Source organism: Triticum urartu, chromosome 2A, assembly GCF_056163025.1.
Source record: "Triticum urartu cultivar PI428250 chromosome 2A, HENAU_Tu73, whole genome shotgun sequence".
NCBI lineage: Eukaryota > Viridiplantae > Streptophyta > Magnoliopsida > Poales > Poaceae > Triticum > Triticum urartu.
In genome coordinates this window covers 216,609,677-216,634,769 of record NC_141874.1, presented here as the reverse complement: position 1 = coordinate 216,634,769, position 25,093 = coordinate 216,609,677, and the positions used below count along the sequence as shown (strand labels likewise).

Here is a 25,093-nt window from a genome sequence, read left to right as displayed (position 1 = left end):
GAAGGTTTCATTCTGTTTGGACTCCGTTTGATATTCCTTTTCTTTGAAACCCTAAAACAGGCAAAAAACAGCAATTCTGGGCCGGGCCTCCGGTTAATAGGTTAGTCCCAAAAATAGTATAAAAGTGGATAATAAAGCCCAATAATGTCCAAAACAGTAGATAATATAGCATGGAGCAATCAAAAATTATAGATACGTTGGAGACGTATCACAAAGAAATCCAGATTTCACAAGAGAACCAAGCACATCAAGAGACGCTTCAATTCCATCCGCGATCAAGTCAAGGAGGGAGACATAGTGATTTGCAAGATACATACGGATCTGAATGTTGCAGACCCGTTGACTAAGCCTCTCTCACGAGCAAAACATGATCAGCACCAAGACTCCATGGGTGTTAGAATCATTACTGTGTAATCTAGATTATTGACTCTAGTGCAAGTGGGAGACTGAAGGAAATATGACCTAGAGGCAATAATAAAGTTGTTATTTATATTTACTTATATCATGATAAATGTTTATTATTCATGCTAGAATTGTATTAACCGGAAACTTAGTACATGTGTGAATACATAGACAAACAGAGTGTCCCTAGTATGCCTCTACTTGACTAGCTCGTTAGTCAAAGATGGTTAAGTTTCCTAGCCATGGACATGTGTTGTCATTTGATGAACGAGATCACATCATTAGAGAATGATGTGATGGACTAGACCCATCCGTTAGCTTAGCACTATGATCGTTTAGTTTATTGCTATTGCTTTCTTCATGACTTATGCATGTTCCTATGACTATGAGATTATGCAACTCCCGAATACCGGAGGAACACTTAGTGTGCTATCAAACGTCACAACGTAACCGGGTGATTATAAAGATGCTCTACAGGTGTCTCCGATGGTGTTTGTTGAGTTGGCATAGATCGAGATTAGGATTTGTCACTTCGATTGTCGGAGAGGTATCTCTGGGCCCTCTCGGTAATGCACATCACTATAAGCCTTGCAAGCAATGTGAGTAATGAGTTAGTTACGGGATGATGCATTACGGAACGAGTAAAGAGACTTGTCGGTGACGAGATTGAACTAGGTATGATGATACCGACGATCGAATCTCGGGCAAGTAACATACCGATGACAAAAGGGAACAACATATGTTGTTATGCGGTTTGAGCGATAAAGATCTTCGTAGAATATGTAGGAACCAATATGAGCATCCAAGTTCTACTATTGGTTATTGATCGGAGATGAGTCTCGGTCATGTCTACATAGTTCTCGAACCCGTAGGGTCCGCACGCTTAACGTTTGATGACGTTATGTATTATGAGTTATATGATTTGATGTACCGAAGGTTGTTCGGAGTCCCGGATGTGATCACGGACATGACGAGGAGTCTCAAAATGGCCGAGACATAAAGATTGATATATTGGAAGGTTATGTTTGGACACCGGAAAGGTTTCGGATAGGTTCAGACATTTTTCGAAGTACCGGGGGGTTACCGGAACCCCCCGGAGGGTTAATGGGCCTTCATGGGCCTTGTTGGAAGAGAGGAGGAGGCGGCCAGGTGGAGGCCCCCCCCCAAGCCCAATCCGAATTGGGGGGGGGGCTTTCCTTCTCTCCCTCTTTCTCTTTCCTTCCCCTCCTAGTTGGACTAGGAAAGGGGGAACCTACTCCTAGTAGGAGTAGGATTCCCCCCCTTGGGGCACGCCCCATGAGGCCAGCCGGCCCCTCCTCCCCTCCTTTATATACAGGGGAGGGGCGCCCCATAGACACACAAGTTGATTTCTTAGCCGTGTGCGGTGCCCCCTCCACAGATTTCCACCTCAGTCATATTGTCGTAGTGCATAGGCGAAGCCCTGCGTCGGTAACTTCATCATCACTGTCAACACGCCGTCGTGCTGACGAAACTCTCCCTCGGCCTCAGCTGGATCTAGAGTTCGAGGGATGTCACCGAGCTGAACGTGTGCAGATCGCGGAGGTGCCGTGCATTCGGTACTTGATCGGTTGGATCGCGAAGACGTTCGACTACATCAACCACATTACTTAACGCTTCCGCTTTCGGTCTACGAGGATACGTAGACACACCCCCTCTCGTTGTTATGCATCTCCTGGATAGATCTTGCGTGATCATAGGATTATTTTTGAAATATTGCGTTCCCCAACAAGAACAACTAGTACAGAAACCAAGGTTTCCCAAAAGATGCACCAGATCATCGCCGTTTCAGATCGATCAGTCACATAACACGGCAACATCACCATCCCAACTACAAACTAAACAATATTCCACCAATTTCCATAGAGCGACACTAATTCTTGATAAACAACACCCAACTACAGTTGCTAGAGATGCATATATGAGGATGTGAACTTGGTGCCCTCGGAGACAGCGTGCTTTGCGAGCTCTCCGCGGAGGACGAGGCGGCAACCATGGTCGGGAGGTGGAAGAAACCTAGATGACGAGGGGACAGGTGGAGAGGCGAGGCGAGGACTTACAGCCGGGGGTATGTCGGAGGAGATACGCCGACGTCGAGGCAGCGGGCGACGGCGTCTTGAGGAGTCCGGCGATGGCGGCGGCACGTTGAGCAGGCGACGAAGCATGTTGAGCGGGGGGCGGCGGCGTTGTCCCCTGCAAATCCCCGAGTCCCCCCTCGAGGGCTGAAAACCACGTGGAAACATGGTATCAGAGGAGGCTCAGAGGGGTTTGGGCCGTGGAATCCTCGCGTATCAAAAGGGCCTTCGGGGTTTTGCGTGGTTTCTGGGCCACGCGAGAAAAACCCGCTGAAACCCCCCCGACCCGCTTCTACCAAACGAGGCCTAAAGAAGATGGCATGAAGCCCATCAGGCCTGGGCGCCTTCATGTCACCTATTTGAAATAGTGCCTTCTTTACTTCCTCTTGCGTATACGAAGCGGTTAAGATCTTGTTCATGTCCTCCGTAACCAATGACTTCACAATAGCTATCAACCCCTTATCAATCACACATGTGTTTGAACGGAAAAGACTCTGGAAGTAATAAAAAAAATGAGGAGTTTGAGGTTATCATTACCCTCAACCCAATCGTTATATTATCTTTCAGATTCTTTATTAAATTACGACGCCTACGAGCAGAAGCAAGCTGCTTAAAATATTTGGCGTTCCGATCTTCCCTCCTCAGCCAGTTCACCCGTCCGCGCTGCGCCCAGTAAATTTCCTCCAGTTTAAGAAGGTTTTCAATCAAAAGTGTGAGATAATTTGGCTTCACCTTTGATTCAACCGTGTATTCTCCTTGCGTCAACTTCTCCAGTTCTTTTTGAGCCGCTCTTAGGCGCTATCGGGAGCCTTTAGTATGCTCTTACTCCCTCCGTCCGCGAATAAGTGTACATCTAGCTTTTGTATTAAGTTAACGTGTTAAAATTTCGACCAACTTTCTAAAAAAAAGTAAAAGCATTTATAGCACTAAATTAGTATCACTAGATCCGTTTTGAAATGTACTTTCATAATATACCAATTTGATGTCATATGTATTACTATTATTTTCTATAAAGTTGGTCAAAATTTTAAAATTTTGATTAAGACCAAAAACTATATGTACATTTATTCGTAGACGGAGGGAGTATATTTCTTTAGGAAGATACTACTAGTTAAACCACGGCGAATAGGGTTGTCATCACGATAGTGCGAAAACCAGGGGGTTCGTCGCGAAACATCGGTTGTTCACTTCATCCCTAGACTACTTCCAAAACTGCGAAACGGCCCTTCACCGAAACTCAGATCCCGCCGTCACAAATTCCATCGAGCGGGAGACCTCCGAAATCCGAAAATTCCCCAATCCTCTTCCAACCCTAGCCCCCTTGCTTCCTCCCCCCTTCCCCTTCCCGCTTCCAAGCACCCTCACCGCCCGCGGTCCACGCCCATTGGATCCCGAGCCACCATCCCGCAAGAATACCTCTTCGCGCCCAGTAACTTCGTTGCCTGAGGGGGAGTCATGGAGGACGGCAGCGGCGGCGCCGGCGCCGGCGGTGAGGGGAGCACGAGCGGGGGGAGGTTCCCGATACTGCAGGCGAACCGGGACCCGGAGTCGAACTGGGAGGTGGACGTCGCCAAGAGCCTCGAGGAGTACCTCCTCAAGATCTGCTCAGGCGAGATCTCCGCCGAAGACGGGGCCCACAGCTTCAACTTCGCCGAAGGTATGGCTGTGTGGATGGTAACCGTGTTTCTTGCGGCGAAGGCGTGGGCTTTCTTTTACGGGTGGCGCAGTGTGCCAGGATTTGTTTGAAAATTGGGAGGGTAGAAAGACTAATAGTTGGAATTTGTGTGCTTTTTGGGTGGTTTTATTATTTTGCTCGAATGAGCTTTAACGAAGTAGCTTCTTTTCGGTGGATTTTGTGGTTCTTCCCCAGGTGCTTACAAAACCTGGAACTCCTTTTCTTCTTCTTCTTCTTCTTCTTCTTCTTCTTTGCGAAGGCTTCTTGAGACCCATGCTAATTAAATCAGGGATTTTGCACTGAAAGAAAGTTCCTTTCTTCTTGTAAACCCTTCTACTGCGCTGGTAATATGTGGCCACTTCATGTGCAGCTGCGCTATTGCTCCAAGGTTCAGTTCAAGTTTACAGCCGCAAGGTGGAGTACCTGTACTCATTGGTGCTACATGCGCTGGAATTTCTCTCGCAAAATAAGTAAGGATATATCAGCTTTGTCTTAGCCTTATCTGTATATGCTACCTTGCTGAGACTTGGACGTTGCACATCTTAAATGAAATGGGCCTCAAACTGCCAGACAGTGACATATCTGCTGGCAACTATAGCTTTCTTGCACATCTTATTTCAGAGCATGACATGTCAGGTTAACAATAAGGGCCCTGATTTAGGGAGCTATAGAATTTCTAAACTAATTAACTATGTTAAAATTAACGGTGCAGAAGCAATTGTTGGTGTCTGCTAGATATAAACCCTAGTAGAGTTTGTGCTTTCAGATTATCTCTTATATATCTGGTTTGTGTCTGAAACATCGGCCCTTGTTTGGACGGTTGCCAAATTACGGGCCTGCAATTTCCTCTTTGACCACCCTAGTGCATTTTTTGCGAATAGTCTAACATTTGAACTATACCAGGCAAGATCAACAAGAAAAGGGATCTGCTGAAGCTAACGAAAATGGTCCTAGCACTACTGCCAACAAAGAAGATGATATGTTTATGGGTTTAGATGATGTCCCAGGTAAGTGGACCTTCTGCGGTTTTACCAGTCATATGTTTACTTCAAATGACATGAAACCAAGCATATATCGCCCCTTCTAAATTGCCAGCGGAAACAAGGACCACTTTGGATAACAACCTTGACCAGGATGATCTGCGAAGAAAAATTGTGAGGCCACCAGCAAATCTTCTAGTGTTCGAAGGAGACTGTGTCGATAGCGAAGCAAGCGAGCTGGATTCATATTTGGTAATCCTGCATTTCTTTAATTGCAACTGAGACTGGTGGCATGTACTGCCGTACTAAACTAGTCTAGTTGTTTCTTTATTGCAGTTAGCAACATGTGGTTTCTTCGGAGATTTCCTCCTGCTGGATCCATGTGACGCACCAGCTGTTTTTGAATTTTTTCAAGGAAAAAAATCATGCAAAGAAGATATTTTGGCTCATAGACGAACTCCTGGGAAAGCCCGAAACAATGTCTTCACTTCCCCAAATGTAAGATCAGGGGGTACTGCTCGTAGACGAACTCCAGGGAAAGCCCGAGATGAAAATATAGATCCAACTCAGGACAGCGAGCAATCTCATGAAATGATAGCAGATCAAAGTCAAGAAGATAGCTGGCCTCATCATCCTGTTGACCACAATTCTCCTATCATCATGCCCCCACCAGATGATGAAGACCCTGGGTGCCCAGATCTTGGGGATGATTCTGATGATGAAGATCCATATAAATCTTTGGATCCGCATGAACCTAGCAACCTAAAGATCAAGCCTTACAAGAGAGGTATTGGAAACTGTTGTTTCCCCTACAAGGATGTTTTATTTCCTTGTATATTATCTCCACTAACTATATATTGAACCTTCTTTCTTGATCTGCTTGGAACAGTAAAAGCTTTTTCAAGGCAAGTTATTGGCGCTCCAAAGAAGAAAACCCTTGCATCTATATTTCCTGTGGCAAAAATGGATGGTGTTGTTAGTCCTGAACTAACAAAATATTTTGAAGTACAAATGTCTCAGCAGGAAAAACCTGATGTCTCCCAGTCAGTTCCTCTTTATGAAAAGGTGTTCAGCATTGTTACAAAAATGTGCTATTTTGATTAGGTACGTCAGATATGTTCACGTAGTAACTTGTTGCAACCCATTCATGCTGCAGCTTAGAGAGTCATTTGAAACTGGTGAAGTAAATTGCCATATATCTGGAGATTTGAAGGATGACAAACAGACCAATAATTTTGATGATATTGATGGGCCAGACACCCCGAATGATCCATATGTTGACATGGATATTGATGATGACATGCCAAGTTACTCAGATAAGGTTGATTTTCTTTAGCTTTCTATTAGTTGATCGCTGTCTTCACTGACCTAACAATTGGCTGACATCTGCTTGCTTCTGTTTAGATTGATGATGACGTGGTTCGAGTTACGCAGGACAGCATGGATGGACATAAAAGCCTTGATGATTTGTGTCGATCACATCTGGTAAGTCATACGGACCACTAATAGCTCCATTCCCTTTCAAATTTTGCGTAGATGCATGAACTTTCCTCTATTTTTATTTGCAAGCAACTTGCGCCATGTAAGTTGCCAAAATATATGAGATGTCCAGGTTCACTAGTGTCAAGCTGTTTGGAATAGCTGTTCGGAATAGCATGTTATAGGGGTTAGCTAACATATCATCTAACCATTTTGTTCTTTTCTTTGTAACTTTATCTTGTCTGATGATAATTGGAGTTTGTAGCCAATATTCTTGAATGATGTGTCTGAAAGAATAACATTATTAACACAAATTCCATTCAGAAATTTGCTGCTATGTTGGTGCTAAACTTGTTCAACGAAAATGCTACATTGCTGTCTTGCAATTACTTCATGTGTCTTCACTTCTCATATATTCGGGTGTTAAGGCATGCCATTTTTGTCTTCTCAAATAGATGTGGTATGCTCGAAGCCAGCTACAGGTTGATCTGTCACAGATTCAATGAATTGCTAAATTTAGCTATTGTGATGACTGATTTGTTCTGATACATCAGTATTTCATCACTCTGACGTGACTTGAAGTGCTTGTTGTATCCGATGAGACCAAATGGCATTTAGATATTCCTATTATCTCAGATGTTTCTTTTATCCTATACCACATGGCATTTAGGGCACTGTTTGTTCAGCCAGGGCATTGTGTCCTATGGGTTGTCTGGTTTCTGATACCACATGGCATTTCCATACTTTTCTTGGCAGATGTTGTCAAAGCACAATACTTTTCAAAATATTGGTTTTGAGAAACAGAATTCCGATTGCTAGCTAGCTACTTTTGGATTGTGTTTTGAATTTTATGTTAGCTGTTCAACTTCCAATACTAACATGGATAACTCTCACAGGATGCTCTCCTTGCTAGCATAGCTGAGGCTGAACAACAAACCGAGCTGGATGCACGAGTTTCAACATGGAAAGAGCGAATAGAGCTTGCCTTGGAAGAGCAGGTTTGGTTGCATGATTGATCTGCTAACTGTTCTGCACATATGAACTTGCTTCACACTCACGAGTGCTACAATTCATGCCTTTTCAGGATAGAAACCCACCCTTTGATATTGGTTTATATGGAGAGCAGATCCTTGACACACTCTCGTCAAGAACTGATACAGGGATTGCATCATTCAGTGAGATTGTTAGCAGCAAACCAAAGTACGAGGTTGCAAGAACATTCTCTGCCCTTCTCCAGCTGGTAACCCCCTTTATCTTTGTGGTTGTGTTTTGACACGGCACCAGATGACCCTGAGCTTCACTCTTATTTTAGGTGAATGGCAGAAGTGTTGATCTGGACAAAGGACAAGCTACAAATGACTTGGTTTGCTACACAGCTGTGAATCCATTCCATGTAAAGCTGATTGGTCCCAACCGTAGACCAGAGATGGAGGCACGTTTTGCACGCAAGAGAGTCAAGTCCCCTCAAAGAAGTTGTGGTGAAGAGGGCGAGCCCTCTCGGGTACAACCAAATTCGTCTAAGAAGCAGCCACCTAAAAATGGCAAGGTTTCAGTTAAGGCAGCAGTCAGATTGACTCCTGAAGGAAAGCGAAGGCGAAAGTCTGCTCAACTGCTGCAGCCATTCAATCTGGAATCCAGCTGATGCGCAGACTGACCTTAGCAGTCTAATTTTTCTCTTGTATTGTTGAGTGTCTAAGCCTCCCCCCCGAGGAACATTGTTGATTGTCTAGCTGATGGCAGTGGTTGATAAGAAGGGTGAAGTATTAGGTTATGAATTAGGGCCTAGCTAGAGCGCTAGATGGTGTATATGTACAATTGATCATTGTGCTGTTATGTATGTATATTATTGATATCGACCCAAATGTAATGTTTACTGGCAACGTTTTTGGGCCAGAATTGCCCCTGTATCGGGCGGATACGATTGTTTGATATTCTAATTCAGTAGTTGGCATTTGATGACTGGGCTCATAAGGTCTATTCTTATTTGTTAATGGAATGACACAAGTGCTACTTTACATTATGATTGAAATTTGCTGAAACAGGTGCAAGTAAGGTAAAACGATAGATTGATCAAACTAGGCTGTGCTTCACTGAGAAATACCATGGTGAACATGGGTGCCAGTGAATCCTGTATGCAAAAAATAATTTAGTAATTGTAAAAAATCCACAATTTTTTTGGAATCAAATATGGTATTGTACTTGTATAAAAAGATTCATCAAGGAATGACTTCCATGGTATTCCAGGCGAAAATAAATTAATCAAAACACTATATACTCTCTCCATTCCATTGAATAAGGCATGCATGTTTACCAAAATCCAGCTTTGACCATAAATTAAATCTATAGTATACATTTTTATGACTTAAAAATTATACCACTGAAAACTTCTATTCAATATAAATTCAACGGCATAATTTTTATCTCATAATTATTGAGGTGCGTGCATACACGTCTTATTCATTGGAATGAAGGGAGTAAAAGTATAATACTTATCATATTTGATTCCAAAAAAGTTTCAGATTTTTTCGACTTCTATGCAATTACTACTAAATTATTTTGCGCATATAGGGTGTGCTAGCACCCAAGAGCCATAAGATCTTGTCAAGCTTTCATGCCAGAATAGCATACATTGAAATCGCAAGTCGGTTTCTCGCTTCTGCCTCGGATCAATAGTCGTAACAGGATAAACGCAACACAACGAAGAAAATGTCAAGAAAATAGAACCATTGTCACATACATCAAGCTGATGCTCCGTTCCACAACCCCGACTGTTTACCACATACTACCACGACTGACGCGCACACTTCTGTCCACAGGATCTACCTTTGGACTACAATCACTTCCGGTTCCAGAAACCAAGGGCTACAAACCACACCGTATGCCATTATTTATTGGTGAGAAGATGGTAGAGGGCCGCCGCCTCCCCGAGCCGCCGCAAATTGTCCTCCTTACGAGCTTCAGTGTGACCATTTCTTGCAGAGACAAGACAAGCCAAGCCGTTAGTCAAGCCAGTGAATCAAAAAACAGTCTGGTCCAGTTAGCCATACTCTGTTTCACTAGTACTTTTCCAAGGATGTTACTGTTCTCTCTTTACCTCTTGTCGAGCTCCACCTTCTTCTCAAGGCCTCGCACCATACTGTCCAGCCTTCTTATGTGGTGCCCCAGGGCCCCGGCGAATCCGCGCCCTTCTTCCGACTCGCACAGCTTCTTCAGAATTTCACATGCGATGAAAAACATGTCCGTTTTGTTCCTGAGGGCAACGACAGAGAACATATCATCTCAGGAATTACAGGCTCATGAATCAGAACAAAAGGATGACTCAAGTTCAAATTTCAAAACTGTGAATTCTCAATCTCGCAGGTTGAAAGTGAACACCTGGCTTTGGGAAGACAGAGGCTGCAGTGACAAACTACTTAAACATAGGGAAATTTTATAATGGAACACTAGCTTCAGTGGAGCTTCTGTTTTGAGTATGTAAAAAATGCGCTGGGCACGGTCCTTATTGTGTAATCATGTCATGTGAGTGAGCAAGCAATTAACTACCAGAAAGAGCAAAATGATAAGTACTTAGGGGTTAAGAGTAGTCGAAAAATGAACTCAATACTGAGAGAAATTACCGCAGCAGCTCCTGGAAAATAGTGTTAACCAATTGTGGATTGTTAGCTAACACCGGTCGAACATTTGGGAATCGTGCAATGTTCCGCAGTGTATAGAGTACTTGCTTCAAGACTTCCTGGTCAGGGATCCCACGGTTAAGTTGAGGGATTTGCTTCAGAAGAATGTCTACAGCACCGGCATCAACAAGTGTCGCACAACACTTCTCAGAAAGCTCTGTAGCAATACCTGGAGGAGAAACGTTACAGATATAGTAAACCGCAGGACTTCAGAAGCAAGTGCCCAGTAAAGGATCAGAAAACAGTACAGTCCTAAGGATGTCAAGGAAGCCAATATGAAACAAAGAACACAACAACACTGACATGAAACCAGGCTAGAGAAATACTCCAAAAGGTAGTCTTAAAGAATATATATTTACTTAGTGTCGTGCAAGTTTGTCGAATGCTGCTGATGCTTCTACATCCAGTGATTTGTGACAGCGCAGCAATTAGTCTATTGATCAGGCGCATGTCATCATCAACTTGTGCAGAAGCCTTCTGAATTCTAGACCTTATGTCAACAACTTCTTGCTTTGAAGCTTTCCTCACATGGTATGCTTTGACAAATGACTGCAAGATTCAAGTGGTAGAATGTCATGTGAAAGAAAATGCACCATTGCACACTGACACAAGTTCTTGAAGAAACTGGAATATCATATGAAGAAAAAACTTGAATCGTTTTTGCAAAGAAAAGGAAGTGTACTCATGTAAGAAATCATATGGTTGGATGTTGGTCATGACCTGAATAATAGTTATAGACTTCCTTTTTCTAATAGCAAACTGTCGTGCTATCCAACCACGGACATGAGATTGAATAGTAGTCACAGCTCTTTTCCTTGATTCAAGAAACATAACATTTCTCCACCATCTCTGCAAATAGACTGATCATATATACCTTCCCTCCCATTACAATCCAACTAGAAAGTAGCAAAAAATAGCACACATACTTGAATGACATGGATGCAGCAGGTAATTCGTTTGGCTTGTTTCCGAGCCAACCAACCACGAACTGAGGATTGAATTGAGATAGCTGATAGTCTGATAGACTGGTGCAATAGGACCTTCCTCCACCATCTTTGTAGCCTTAAGGCTGAGTACAACACAATTTTGAGTTCAGTACTCTGGTGAGATCTTTTATGCTGACTTTGGTCAAGGCTAACAAGGCTAGTGTAGGTTTGCAGTGAAGAACCTGCATGAGTAATGTGGGTCAGTAGCCAACAAGAATGCACCAAAAGCAAGAATAAATACTAACCTAATAGTCGCTTTCTAGCGATACGTCCTCTGGCAATACGCTGAATGTCTAGTGCAGCATTGTGATACCGCCAAAAGGCCCAGCTGCACAAGTTGTGTCTGGCTATAGATTGGATTACAATGATAGCTTCAACTTGCTTTGTGAAACACATCCGCATGGTGAAACCACGCCAGTGGCTCTGGATTTTGGTTGCAGCAGATATTCTTGAGGATCTATTGTGTACAAATCTTCTATATGCAAACTGTATCTTTTGAACAGCCACTATGTCTTTGCGAAGTGAGAAATCGAGCTGAGCAGATACAGGCTGTCCATGCTGGAATGAAGCTCCACAGGATATATTGCTTCTACTATCCACATCATCCTCGCACCCAAGTTTAGTGGCTGATGCTATGCTGGCAGTCTCAATCTCACATGGGTGATGGCTGACGGAATTTACAGAGCCGCTCTTATTGATACTCCGATGAGGACTAGGAGAAGTTACATAGTTGCTGTTTTTGACACGACGCTGCAGAATAGTGACTGTATCTATATGGTTACTCTCATCAGGGCATTGAGGGGCAGCAGAAGCTATCGAGGTACCCAAATCCTTGCAAGGTGTTGTTTCATGCTCACCATCGCACATTTCTATGCAATCAGTTTTCGGCGAAGCTGTAGTTTCCAAGAACCCATGGCTTTCAAAAGGCTCGATGCTCTCAGATCTCTTTCTTTCCCCAATCCAAATCCTTACAGCTTGCTGAATCACAATGGCAGATCTTCTCATTCGCACAAATCTATGCCTTTCTAATATGGAAATTAACCATCTGTTGTAGCTTCCTGGAAAGAAATGGACAGCTGGATATTAACAAGTATGGTGCGATTTCAGTGCATGAATAAGGAGCAATTAGTAAGGGAAATGTACCATTTGCTTGCACGTGGGTAGAGAAGGCGGCAGTTAGACAGCTGGATTTCCTTATCATGATAACAAATGACCAAGCTCTTATAGCACCTTGCAGGATAGATATTGACTTCCTAAGCTTATGATATCTGTTCTTTGCAATTATCCGTCTGATTTGAGCTTGTATAATTGTAGCAGCCTTCTCTGGAGAAATAGTAACATGACATTCAGTCATTCACTAGTTTGCAGAGAATCTTATGTTGCCAACAAAGCTAGAAACCATCAAACTATGGAAACCTCACAGGTATTTTTTAGCAGCAGAAAATAATGGCTAATGCATATTAAAGTATTTGTGAACAGCACTAGATAGGCATCAGAGCCTTAAAAAGTGGCAGTTTTCATCTTGTTCAATGTGAAAACAGGACAACCAGATGAAGCGATAAAGGACAAACCCTGGCTAGTGCATGAATCATCTGTGTTATCTGTCTGAGGGGATTGATACTTCACATCATTCTTTCCCGGAGATTTAAGCCTAGCAGAAACTCTATTCTCCAGGCTTTGGCAGTCCAATCTCGTACTGATCAAATTCCGTAGTTGTCCCTATACAAATCAAGTAAGGTATTGTATGCATGCTGAACAGAAATGAAAGGAGAGAAATGTGAAAGAAAGATACCAATCTTTTATCATTAGTCAGATGTGAACAAAGGAATGCAATCAAAATTATTGCACCCTTTTCATCGAATAATACATCATTGGCTAAGATGCCACTAGCTGGAAAATCCTGCACATTGCAGAAAAAGCATGAGAAACATATACCTCCTAAAATCCAAATAAATAAGATACTACCACCTGAAGAAAGTCTCCAAGAACTTCTCCTAGTTTGCTTGATGGACAGCTGGTGATAGCAGTGGAAGTCTCTTGTTCATGGCAACTGAACAGTTCCTTTCGACAATCAGAAAATGTTTCCTGACAATCAACACGAAGGAAAATTAGCACGTAAGATAAAAAAATGAACAAAAAAGATGGAAGAAACTAACAATGAAGAGGAAAAACTTTGATGGAAGTTAAAGAAAACCTTTAGGGGACACCTATGAATGCTAATGTTCAGATAGTGAGTTATGAAGTATTTCAGTGCTTTCCTGTCAATCTGGGAACTTTCCACACTTAAGCCATATTTTGCACACACCACCTGTAAAAATACCAAGGAAAATATGTGTAGAAATCACACAAATAAATACCTTACAGCCAAACATGTTGTAAGGTTAAAACTTAACACCGTACAGGTTGAAGAAATAATAAGCTCAAGAGACCCATAATTTGGTGGTAATGAAAGTACAAAACTCTAAAATGAAATGTGTACAAACCATTACAAATGCCACATTCTGATCTCTATATCTCTGATCATGGTGATTTGCCAGACTTATACATTTGAACAAGTAGAAAACATAAAGAAGTGAAAAATCAACACCTACCTGAATCCAATCGTAAAGCAAGCCCATGTGCGACTTGGTCACAGTGATTGGTTGTTCCTGACATGAAAGAAGTAGATCCCCTTATGAAAACAATAAACTAATAGTATCCCCTAATAAAATCACCAAAACAGAAGTAGACTTATACGGCTGCTTTATCATGGAATTCTGATCTTTTACTTGAGAAATAATACAGTTACTGCAAAGCACATATGTCTTGTCCCATATCTGCCAGCAACGCATAGTTCTGGCTGTATAGTGTTGAAACTTCAATGTGAAGTGCAGTGGAACAGAGTAAAAAATAATTTTGTTACTGCAGGCAGTAGTTTAGTGAGACAGAGACCTTTTTTTAGAACGATTACACAAGTAGCCATATGATTCAGTGGTAGTTTAATGGAAGCAAGAGCCAGAATAAAACACTGTCCAGTAATGATAAATTTACTTCAGGAATGCACCTTGCAATCTTGTGTAACAGGGTGCTACTTAATACTTATGTCTAAGTGGAGTACAAAAGATTAGGGGGGATAGCTAAATTTGATCTTCTGAGTACAAGAAACTTACCACCGCCGATGCATTTAACCTGGATAGTTCACGAGCTAGTGAAGTTTTATTTACTAGCAAGGGTAACTGCACAAGAGCACAAGGTTATATATTTGAAGAACGACATGCTAGAGATAATTTATGCACTATTTGCAACATAACTATTTCTTACGAGTTATATTGTGCAACAAGTTAGTCTACACAGTGCAGGACATCATATGGAAAAAATAATACCCTGTTTGTGCCATAATTTATTAACTTGGACAAGAATTGATAGTAAGACAGAAGGACCAAAAACCTAAAGAATACAGTTTCTCACTAAGTAGAAATTCCCTGCTGCAACCCTTCTGACTTAGGCAAGTAGAGTAACAGTCATCAGATACTATTTAGACTGGGGGAAGAATTTAGTGCTGAGAAGTACAGCATATCCTCACTGTAAGCCAGCCTATGAAGTGAGTGAGAAAACAAAACTGAACATTGAATAATCCATTATCTTTATTCTTTAATACAAATGAAAGGTGTGTTATAACATTATAAAACTTTGACTGGGGTAACGTGATACTGAATATTTAGATTAACCTGCATATGAATGAACATATTCCATAGCAACGAAAGAATTAGTTCCTTGTCGCCATTAGCAATATCTTCTGCTGAAATTGTGACTCCATCTGCATCAGATATTGGAACCCCAGCTTGCTTGATATACTGGATAGCCGTGGTGCAATTGTGCAATTTCTTTTTATGTGTATCTGATGGAGCAATCACTTTCTGAAATAAAACATGATGTCTCTGTAAATCCAATGACAATAATCATCCGACTAGTGTGGGGCAAGTAAAGTACATACCAAAATAATCGATGCATCAGAAAGCAGGAGCTGAACAACTCTACAAAGAATTATGCCATCATGGAGATCTTCAAATAAGTATCCTATAGTGAAATCATACTCCAACAGCGCAGGCTGGTAAGGAAACATAATTAGAGAAATTCACCAAATATTCAAAGGAAACTTATAGCCAAAATATAAAATGTCAAAATACAGCAATATGTTGCATGGTTATTGTTCTTTTGCGATCAGTTATTGCATAATTTTAGAGCACGGTCGTGCTAGCTATCACCATACCTGTTGATAATTCAGTCTGTAGCCCATGGTTGACAGATGCATCAGGAGATCACCTTCTCCATGCATGGCCTCAGCCAAAGACTCTACAATTCAGGAACAAGTAAAAGAAGACACAGTCCATTGAATAAAATACATGCAAGTTCACAAATAAAATAAACCAGAATTAGATGGATTTGCTACTTACGATGAATAATTTGCTGGCTAGATTTTATGTTGGCTCGGTGACAAAACAATGGAGGGGATCCACCGTCAAGGCTATCTATTCCAAATTTGAGAGGTAGGGCTCTTTCCATTTTCGCCCTATCTAGAGCAGCGACGAGCAGAAACATTCTTTTCAGTATAATGTCGCCCAATGCTTCAGTATAATCTGTTCTGTGGAGCCCTTCTACAACCTTATTGTGAGCAAAAGTTGTTGGAGCCACGTTTTGACCAAACAACTGCTTCTCCAGAAGAAGTTTCAGAAAGGAAACCTCCTTTTCCCGTTTCCACGATCCACTCTGTAGCAAGCAATCACCCCCAAGGACCATATGCAAGCCTATCCTGAGCCACTCTGGATTGTAACACAAGAAAACTCTAGTCGCGTTCTCTTTCAGCCTAAGATCGGTAACAATTGGGCAATTGGCTCTCATCTTCAGCCTTCTCTCATCAATGTTCTGCAAAAGAAGAAACATTACTGCTTAGAGTATCTTATTAATGGTGCTGCCGACTGAAGTCGGCTGAAAAATTCTCTGTTTAAGATATTCTAGCTGTAGTAAATTTTAGAGATACAAAATCACAGTGTCAGATTACCAACAATAAAGAGATGTGCAACATCCCAAGTCCCAACATACAGCATGATATATCCAACCCACCCGAATATTTTTCTGTTACCCGTATGTTGTTTTGAAAGAGGATTCCACAGTGTCCACTATCACCTATGTGCTGCAAATGACAACTCTTACCATGCCACTAAATTAAGATCAACCCCAACAGGCCAACTGTACAGCCTAACTGTGAATGAACTGGGGGTGAGGGGCACGCCAGGTAATTCAACTAACTTTATTTGCCTAGCAATACGCCTGAAACGCCGATGGTTGAACGAATGTTGAAATTGGGGTGGAAGGAGCATTTAGTCTAAAAAATCCAATCCCTTAGCTCGTACAGTAGAATAAAAGCCGTAGAAAAATCCTCACCTTACAAATTTGGCACATCATGAGGAGCACCTCCTCGCACGCCTCCGTGCTCATGTACTTGCCCATCCTCTGCTTCACATCCTCCAAGCTGCACACCTCCCTAAGGGACTCCCTTAACACGGCTACCATGGCAGGTGTCATCGCCTTCCTCTTCTCCCCGTAGCGGTCCCTGCCGCGGTGCCGCTTCGGGCTGCTGCCCCGCGCGCGCTCGCCATCGAGCGTGTCGCGCTTGCCGGCAGCAGAGACGTGTGTGGCCGTGGCGGCTGCAGCGGGGGAGCAGCCGCAGGCGGAGGGGTCGCGGAGTAGGAGGGAGAGCCATGATGAGGCGGAGGCGGCGAAGGCGCGGAGGGCGCGCTCGCGGCCGGACTCGGCGCGGCGGGCGGAGCGCGACTGGTCGAGTTCGAGGGCGCGGAGGCGGCGGGCGAGGGGCGTCGGGGTCGCCGCGCCGGCGAGGGCCTTCCTGCGGCCGATGGGCGTCGGGGTCGCAGCGCCGGCGAGGGGCCTCCTGCGGGCCAGCGGTGTCGGGGTGGGGGCACGGAGTGGTGTTTTGGAGGCGGTGAAGAAGAGCGGGGAGGGAGAGTTGGGGTTAGGTTTTGGGGTGCCGAGGTTGGAGACGTCGCGGAAGGGGGGTTCGGTGAGCTCGCAGCGGTTCATGGCGACGGAGGAAGGAAGACGTTCTAGAAGATTCTGGAGCGGGCGGGCAGGGCTTCCATGGGATCTGGGGGGAGCGGGGATTGTGGTAGGAGTTGGGGTATTTGGGGTTTTTGAGCGGGAAGTTTTATTGGTGGACGAGGAACGGTCGCATTTCGAAATGAACGCTCGTCTGCTCAATCTGTACGGAGACCCGGCCTGGAGCCCTGGATGTTACAACAACTCTAGCGCTTTGTTTGGATGCCCGTGCTACTAGAGAGTTTAGTATAGTACTATCCCCACGCCTCAAGGGGAGTATGGAATTGGTCTGGGGTTCCAATCCAATGAGAAAACTGAAAACGGCACAAATACGAGTTTGTCGCCTTGGTTGTTCACTAAATTGACCCTTGAAATATTTTTGAGGTTTCAATGCCAAATTTTGTTTGGATGACATACTTTGGAATTGCATAGCTACATTACAAAGAAGATTATACCTTGTTCTACATGACTCAAAAATGAAATCGGCTCACATGTTACTATAAAATGGAGTGGATATATAGTAGTAAAAAGAATAAATATTCTAGAAATGAATCACAACAACACGAATGGGCGTGGACGAGACTTGCCTGCTCCACCCCCTTAAAATCGGAGGGGGAGATTAGATTAGAAAGGAAAAAGAAAAAAAAGGCAACCATAGAATGAAGTGGGAGCACGGATGGAAGCATTGGAAGGAAGCAGGCAAGCCGGATTCGAATGGTCACACAACAACAATATTCTCTTATAATAACATTAACACAAATTCTAAACAATAACAAAGAATACATACACTCAAATATGATACTAGTTCCAAACTGTGCACACCACTAGTCTTGAATCTCGGGAAGCGCGGGCGCACTATATTATGGAATTGAGGGAGTAGTTCCAAACAATATGTCAGCATCAAATATTCATCGATACAACAAATATGATAGACTCGACACATGCACTTACGATAGTTCATAGATATTCCAAACAATACGACAAATCCAAACAGTGCATAGACTCAAATATGGTAGTTTCAAACAGTACATACACATAAATATGATACGTCCAAACAATATGATAGTTCCAAACACTAGCTCATACATAGTTCCAGGTTTAACAAGACATACAAGAACACACACATATCGCAAAGTTTCATTCTTCAAGGCAACATTAGCAACCATGTCTTCCTCATGGTGATGGGCAACTCCATCGAAGCTTGAAACAGGCGATCATTAAGTACCAACTTCCCATAACATCGCATCATATCTTGCTCGGCTAAATAAGGTATCAACTTAAGTGCATCAAGTATTTCATCTAGAGTGGTAACCTTTGGTAGTGGAATGGGCTTAGTTGACTTGAAAGCATCAACTAAATCCTTTCTTCATATCTCCAAGCTCTAATGGAGCTGCCCATAGTGGACCTAAACGGAGCTAGAAATCCTTCTCCATTGATTTATCCAACATCAACTATATAGTATTCCCCATATCAATAAGTTACTTAGCTAATAATCAAGTTAAATAAACTACATGCCAAGAGTAAGATGCGACCTTTATGTACAACAAACACATCTTGGTAGTTTGTCCTCATTGCATCACAGAAAACTCAAGAATTGTTATCTTATCCCCACGCCTCAAGGGGATGGGTCATAGTGGGTGGACTCCCTATGTTCTCACATCGCCATGCCTTGGGAAGTCTGGACCGCCATCGTCAGCTATTATCATAAGGCCTCATCATCCTTGTCGACGTTGCCACCCCATTGGGGCTCACCACGGTCGTCATCTTTTTTCATCCCATCGGGCTCACGGTAGGCCCGATTGGGCAGGGACGGGCTGATCAATTTGATCCCCTCTGTCCCCACGATGTCCCTCCATGGCGGTGGTTGCGGTCGTACTCATTGTGAGAGGTTGCCTGGCTGCCCGAAGACTCATTGGAGGGGGATGTCCTTGAAGCAAGCATGTTGGCACCATGGTTGTTTGGACCCGTTGATGAGTGTTATTTTTACTGTTGGAAATATGCCCTAGAGGCAATAATAAAGATGTTGTTATCATATTTACCATTCATGATAAATGTTTATTATCCATGCTATAATTGTATTGACCGGAAACTTAAATACATGTGTGGATACATAAACAACCCCGTGTCCCTAGTGACTCTACTAGACTAGCTCGGTGATCAACGTTGGTTAATGTTTCGTAACCATAGACATGAGTTGTCACTTGATAACAGGAGCACATCATTAGGAGAATGATGTGATGGACAAGACCCAACCGTAAGCTTAGCATCTGATCATGTCGCCAAGTTCAATTTTTCATAGCTTTCCTAATGTCAAGTATCTGTTCCTTAGACCATGAGATCATGCCACTCCCGAATACCAGAAGAATACTTTGTGGGTTATCAAACATCACTTCGTAACTGGGTGATCATAAAGGTTCTCTACAGATATTTCGGAAAGTGTTTGTTGGGTTGCATGGATCGAGATTGGGATTTGTTGCTCCATGTGACAAAGAGATATCTCTGGGCCCTCTCGGTAATACAACATCATAAATAGCTTGCAAGCATGCGACTAATGAGTTTAGTCATGAGATCTTGTATTACAGAACGAGTAAAAAGACTTGTCGGTAACGAGATTGAACTAGGCATGGAGATATCGACGGTCGAATCTCGGGCAAGTAACGTATCTCTGGACAAAGGGAATTGTATACAGGATTAACTGAATCCTCTACATCATGGTTTGAACTGATAAAGATCTTCGTTCAATGTGTGGGAGCCAATATGGGAATCCAGGTCCTGCTATTGATCATTGACCGGAGAGGTGTCTCGGTCACGTCTGCATGTTCTTGAACCCGTAGGGTCACACACTTAACGTTCGGTTGCGCTAGGGTCGTATTGAGATATTCATATGGTGTAACGCCCCGAGACCGATGTGCCAGGTGTCCTCCAGTTATTCGCTGTTGTTGCCTTGTCATTGCTTGCGTGTCATGCATTCCATATCATGTCATCATGTGCATTTCATTTGCATACATGTTCTTCTCATGCATCCGAGCATTTTCCCCGTTGTCCGTTTTGCAATTCGGCGCTCCTATGTCACCCGGTTTCCCTTTCTACCTCTTTTCATGTGCGGGTGTTAAACATTTTTGGATTGGACTGAGACTTGCCATGCGGCCTTGGTTTACTACTGGTAGACCGCCTGTCAAGTTTCGTGCCATTTGGACTTCGTTTGATACTCCAACGGTTAACCGAGGGACCGAAAAGGCCTCGTGTGTGTTGCAGCCCAACACCCTTCCAAAGTGGTCCAAAACCCACCAAAACCTCTCCCATCATCTAGAGCGTTCGATCACGATCGCGTGGCCAAAAACCGCACCTCATTTGGACTCTCCTAGCTCCCTCTACCTATAAATATGTGGCCTCCCTCGAAATTTTTGTGGATGAAACCCTAACCTTCTTCTCCATCGCGCTGCCGGACATGTCCATCTCGCCGGCGGACGCGTCCATCCCGCCGCCACCTCACTCCGGTGAATGAGGCGTCGCCATGTCACCCTGCCGCCGCCGCGAGCCAATCAGATCGTGCCACCTCACCCGCGCCACGCCCTCTCTCTCCGCAGCACGCCGCTGCGGCCCGCGGGGCCCGAGGCCGGCCCGCGCGGGCCCATCTCTCTGCACCGCCGCTCGAGCCGCCTGAGGGCGCGCGCCCGCGGCCGCCGCCAGGCAACGTCGCCGCGCCGCCCCGTATCCTCCCCGCGCTGGTGAGCCACCGCGGCGAGCACGTCGTCGCCGAGCCCCGAGCTCTCTCATGTATGTTCGTTCATTTGCTAATCCTTATCGGTGTTTCAGCCTTTTAATTCATTCATTGTTTCAATCCTACTGGTGGTCCATTAAGTTTGTGCTATATCTACCTAAATCCTTTCTACGAGAATAAGTAATATGTCAAATCCGTTGCTTGTCATCAATTTGAATTGGTGAAGGATAAGCATAATGTAATTCTTATTCTTGTTTTCATCCAAGTGATTAATTCCTTATTCCGGAGGTTCATCAAAATTCTTGTTTTCAGTTGTACATCTTTCTTTCCAGAGTTCCAAGTTTCCACTTTATCTCGTCGCAAAGCTTCATCTAATCATTGCAAGGCTTCAACCTTACTCTTTTCATCTTTCTTTTCGTTTGAACATCCCTTTGTTTACCAGAGTTCTTCATGAAGGTTCTACATGGTGGTTCATCAAGGATTTAATTCCTTCTCGAAGTGTTCATCAAGATTCTTTTCAGAGGAGCTCAAGTATTCTTTATCTTGCATTTCAAAGTGCAATTCTTTCAACCGTATCATTCGAGGTGGTATTATGTCATTCTTGATAATTTGAGTTCATGTTTCATGATTCACATGTTGTTAAGAATGAGATATATGGATTCAACCTCTTCGTTGGAGTTACCTTGGGTTATATTTCACCTAAAGCTTTCCCTAAGGATTGTTGCTATTTATGGTGCTTATAAATGATCCAAGTTCTTCATTTATCCTCCCGGTGAAATAAGTTTCTCGTCCCCTTGTTCTTATCAATCCAATTCTTTTTCCCGTGAGTGGCAAGTTGTCACCTCATAATTTTTGAGATGGCTTCTATAAGTCCATATCAAGCTTATCCTTTTCGTTGTTGTTTTTCCAACAACTCCGTTCGACCCTTCTCCTAAAGATGTTTTTTTGCAAGCTCATTTGAGGTAGAAGATGTTGTTTTCTCCTCCGTTCTTTTGTTCCGACGATCCAACTTCTATTCTTTCTCCCGGAGGTCTAGCGATGTTGCTATTTTCACCCCTCATCTCGGTTTGTCAAGACCATATTCTTTCCTTTGATAATTTTTTTCCAACCGGAGTGTCGTGTTTTCATTCAAGTATCTTCTCATCTTATCAAGTTCTTATCCATTTCCTTTTCTTTTCAATCGGAGTGCTACCCGAAGTTGTTCTTCCTTGTTCCTCTTTTCTAACGGAGTGTTTTCAACCTCGTTCATCTCCGTGGTATTCTTTTCTCGAAATGGCTTAACCTTTTCAAGGTTCTTTGGTTTCACTCGTTTGTCAAAGGAGCAACTTAGTTTTACCTCTTCACTTTCTCTTCCGTTTTCCCTCCGGTGCCATTCTAGATCTCGGGACGAGATCCTCTCGTAGTGGTGGAGTGTTGTAATGCCCCGAGACCGATGTGCCAGGTGTCCTCCAGTTATTCGCTGTTGTTGCCTTGTCATTGCTTGCGTGTCATGCATTCCATATCATGTCATCATGTGCATTTCATTTGCATACATGTTCGTCTCATGCATCCGAGCATTTTCCCCGTTGTCCGTTTTGCAATCCGGCGCTCCTATGTCACCCGGTTTCCCTTTCTACCTCTTTTTGTGTGCGGGTGTTAAACATTTTCGGATTGGACCGAGACTTGCCATGCGGCCTTGGTTTACTACCGGTAGACCGCCTGTCAAGTTTCGTGCCATTTGGACTTCGTTTGATACTCCAACGGTTAACCGAGGGATCGAAAAGGCCTCGTGTGTGTTGCAGCCCAACACCCTTCCAAAGTGGACCAAAACCTCTCCCATCGTCTAGAGCGTTCACGATCGTGTGGCCGAAAACCGCATCTCATTTGGACTCTCCTAGCTCCCTCTACCTATAAATATGTTGCCTCCCCTGAAATTTTCGCGGATGAAACCCTAACCTTCTTCTCCATCGCGCCGCCAGACATGTCCATCTCGCCGGCGGACGCGTCCATCCCGCCGCCACCTCACTCCGGCGAATGAGGCGTCGCCACGTCACCCCCCCCGCCGCGAGCCAATCAGATCACGCCACCTCACCTGCGCCACGCCCTCTCTATTCGCAGCGCGCCGCCGCGGCCCGCGGGGCCCGAGGCCGGCCCGCGCGGGCCCATCTCTCTGCATCGCGGCTCGAGCCGCCTAAGGGCACGCGCCCGCGGCCGCCCGCCTCCGCTGCCGCCAGGCAACGTCGCCGCGCCGCCCCGTATCCTCCCTGCGCCGGTGAGCCACCGCGGCGAGCACGTTGTCGCCGGGCCCCGAGCTCCCTATACCCCGCCGCCAAGACCTCCCGCCGGCGAGGTTCGCCGCCGGATCTTGCTTCCGCCGCCGCGCCGCGGACCTCCTCCTCCGTGCCTCGGCGACCGAGCCTCCCTGCCGCCTTTTCTCGCCACTGCAAGCTTCGGCAGCCGCGCCGGCGTGCGCCGCCCCGTGTTCGACCTCGCTGGAGTTCGTCCCTCGCCGGCCGGATCCAGAGAAGAAGGTGGACGAGATCCACCACTCCCCCGATCCAAACGCCTCCGTCCAGATCCGGATCCTCTCATCCCGCACCACCTCGTCCGCCCGTTGACTTTCCCGCGGGGTAATATTTCCACTAAGTCCCCAGATCTCAGTACTTTTATGCACTTTTCATCGCATCATAACTCTGCATCCGTAGCTCCGATTCGTGCGTGTAGCATATCAAAATGTTCGTCTCGATGAGTACATCATTTCATCTCATTGCATCATTTTCATTTGAGCTCATCTTGATGCCTGAAATGCTGTTGGAAGAGGGCTATGTGATGACTATGTCAGATCTGTTTCAGCAAATGACATTTTGTCATTTTTGCCATGATTAATGTGTGCATGCTATGATCCTGAGCTCTACATGTGTTTTGTTATATGCTATGCCATCTTTACAGGGGTGTATGCCATGTATTTTTGTGATATTTGTGGTGACTAGCACAAGCATGCAAAGTAGCGTAATCGTTGATGCTGATTTCAGAGACTTAGAATTTCACTAAGTCCTTGTCCTGATTTTGTTGTTATTCCATATGTTCTTGTTGTTTCCTAGTGATCCGTGCCTCTTTTGAGGATGATAAGTAAGGATGTTTTGTTAATATTGTTGTGCTCTATCCATCCATGTCTTTGTTTGCAATTATTGAGCATCCTAGCTTGAGTCAATCGAGCTCTACTTTTGCTATAAAATGTTCCTGGCAGATTGTTAACATGTTTAGCGATTTTGCCGAGCTTGTTGTTGTTGATCCGTGGATGCTATGTTGTTGTTCTTGCCATGTCTAGCTTCTATGACATGTCTTCTTGATGGGTGTATGCTTAGTTTGTCATTCCATGCTCTGTAGTGAGTGCATCGAGCTCGTAAACATGCCTACTCGTTAATCTGTTTTGCATGCTCCAGTTTTTCACCAAGTCTGAATCTGTTTAAGTTTTTGCTATGTTCACATGCTTGCAATTGTATTTTCTGATCCCTTTTGGCTCATGGTCACTAAGGGACTTTTGTTACATGCTTTGAGTAGCTTCATTCCATGCCTTGCTTTGCCATGATATGTTCCTGTAGCATGTAGTTTTCATGCTCTAAAGATTGCTTCCTGATGATAAATTCCTGACATGCTGTTAATTTTACTAAGTCTGAAACCTGTTATCATTTGCTCTTTTGCCATGCTTGTTTGAACCTGTTAATTAGTGAATTAGCCGTAGCTCAGTGTTCATCTTTTGTCAAGCATCATGAGTGGATCGCTGCAATGTATTCTGTTGCCATGTTTGAGTGATGTAGCATATTTATCTTGATGCATTTAGATGGTCACTTGCTGTTAATCGCAGACCGGTGCCATATTTGTTTTGCTTGCCATTTCCAAACCGTGCATCCGATTCCGGCGATCTTTATATCGATTTCAACCGAAATCACCTCACCTTTTCAGTGGCACCCTTGGTTTTCGAAGTTGAGGCCAGTTTCAATCATTCCTTTCCAA

At 44.1% G+C, this 25,093-nt stretch overlaps 2 protein-coding genes across 2 annotated transcripts; one reads left to right on the top strand and one right to left on the bottom strand.

Annotated features, from left to right (window-relative positions):
* Positions 1 to 3,718: 3,718 nt before the first annotated feature.
* HEB2 (condensin-2 complex subunit H2-like protein) lies at positions 3,719 to 8,585 on the top strand. The gene is made up of 11 exons (XM_048700140.1): positions 3,719 to 4,152; positions 4,541 to 4,640; positions 5,074 to 5,177; positions 5,266 to 5,402; positions 5,487 to 5,937; positions 6,040 to 6,215; positions 6,307 to 6,471; positions 6,555 to 6,635; positions 7,526 to 7,627; positions 7,714 to 7,869; positions 7,942 to 8,585. Exons 1-11 carry the CDS (start codon positions 3,951 to 3,953, stop codon positions 8,269 to 8,271), a joined length of 2,004 nt encoding a protein of 667 aa, XP_048556097.1. The 5' UTR covers positions 3,719 to 3,950; the 3' UTR covers positions 8,272 to 8,585.
* A 637-nt stretch (positions 8,586 to 9,222) lies between these two features.
* Positions 9,223 to 17,565, bottom strand: LOC125536860 (binding / calmodulin binding protein). Its single transcript, XM_048700137.2, has 19 exons — positions 16,711 to 17,565; positions 15,723 to 16,191; positions 15,539 to 15,621; positions 15,263 to 15,376; positions 14,997 to 15,185; positions 14,439 to 14,504; positions 13,881 to 13,937; positions 13,484 to 13,597; positions 13,258 to 13,374; positions 13,082 to 13,189; positions 12,861 to 13,008; positions 12,433 to 12,612; positions 11,535 to 12,347; positions 11,230 to 11,471; positions 11,024 to 11,152; positions 10,663 to 10,852; positions 10,247 to 10,472; positions 9,724 to 9,879; positions 9,223 to 9,601 (listed from the first exon to the last, which is right to left on the bottom strand). Exons 1-19 carry the CDS (start codon positions 17,362 to 17,364, stop codon positions 9,514 to 9,516), a joined length of 4,143 nt encoding a protein of 1,380 aa, XP_048556094.2. The 5' UTR covers positions 17,365 to 17,565; the 3' UTR covers positions 9,223 to 9,513.
* Positions 17,566 to 25,093: the final 7,528 nt, after the last annotated feature.

What these genes read in the sequence shown, in the direction of transcription:
- HEB2 (XM_048700140.1), top strand. Translation starts at nt 3,951, where the DNA reads ATGGAGGACGGCAGCGGCGGCGCCGGCGCCGGCGGTGAGGGGAGCACG. An exon ending in AGCTTGCCTTGGAAGAGCAG is followed by an intron (nt 7,628 to 7,713) that starts GTTTGGTTGCAT and finishes ATGCCTTTTCAG; the next exon opens with GATAGAAACCCACCCTTTGA. An exon ending in TCTCTGCCCTTCTCCAGCTG is followed by an intron (nt 7,870 to 7,941) that starts GTAACCCCCTTT and finishes CTCTTATTTTAG; the next exon opens with GTGAATGGCAGAAGTGTTGA.
- LOC125536860 (XM_048700137.2), bottom strand. Translation starts at nt 17,364, where the DNA reads ATGAACCGCTGCGAGCTCACCGAACCCCCCTTCCGCGACGTCTCCAAC. An exon ending in ACAAACTTGCACGACACTAA is followed by an intron (nt 10,473 to 10,662) that starts GTAAATATATAT and finishes TTTCTCCTCCAG; the next exon opens with GTATTGCTACAGAGCTTTCT. An exon ending in ATTTTCCAGGAGCTGCTGCG is followed by an intron (nt 9,880 to 10,246) that starts GTAATTTCTCTC and finishes CGTTGCCCTCAG; the next exon opens with GAACAAAACGGACATGTTTT.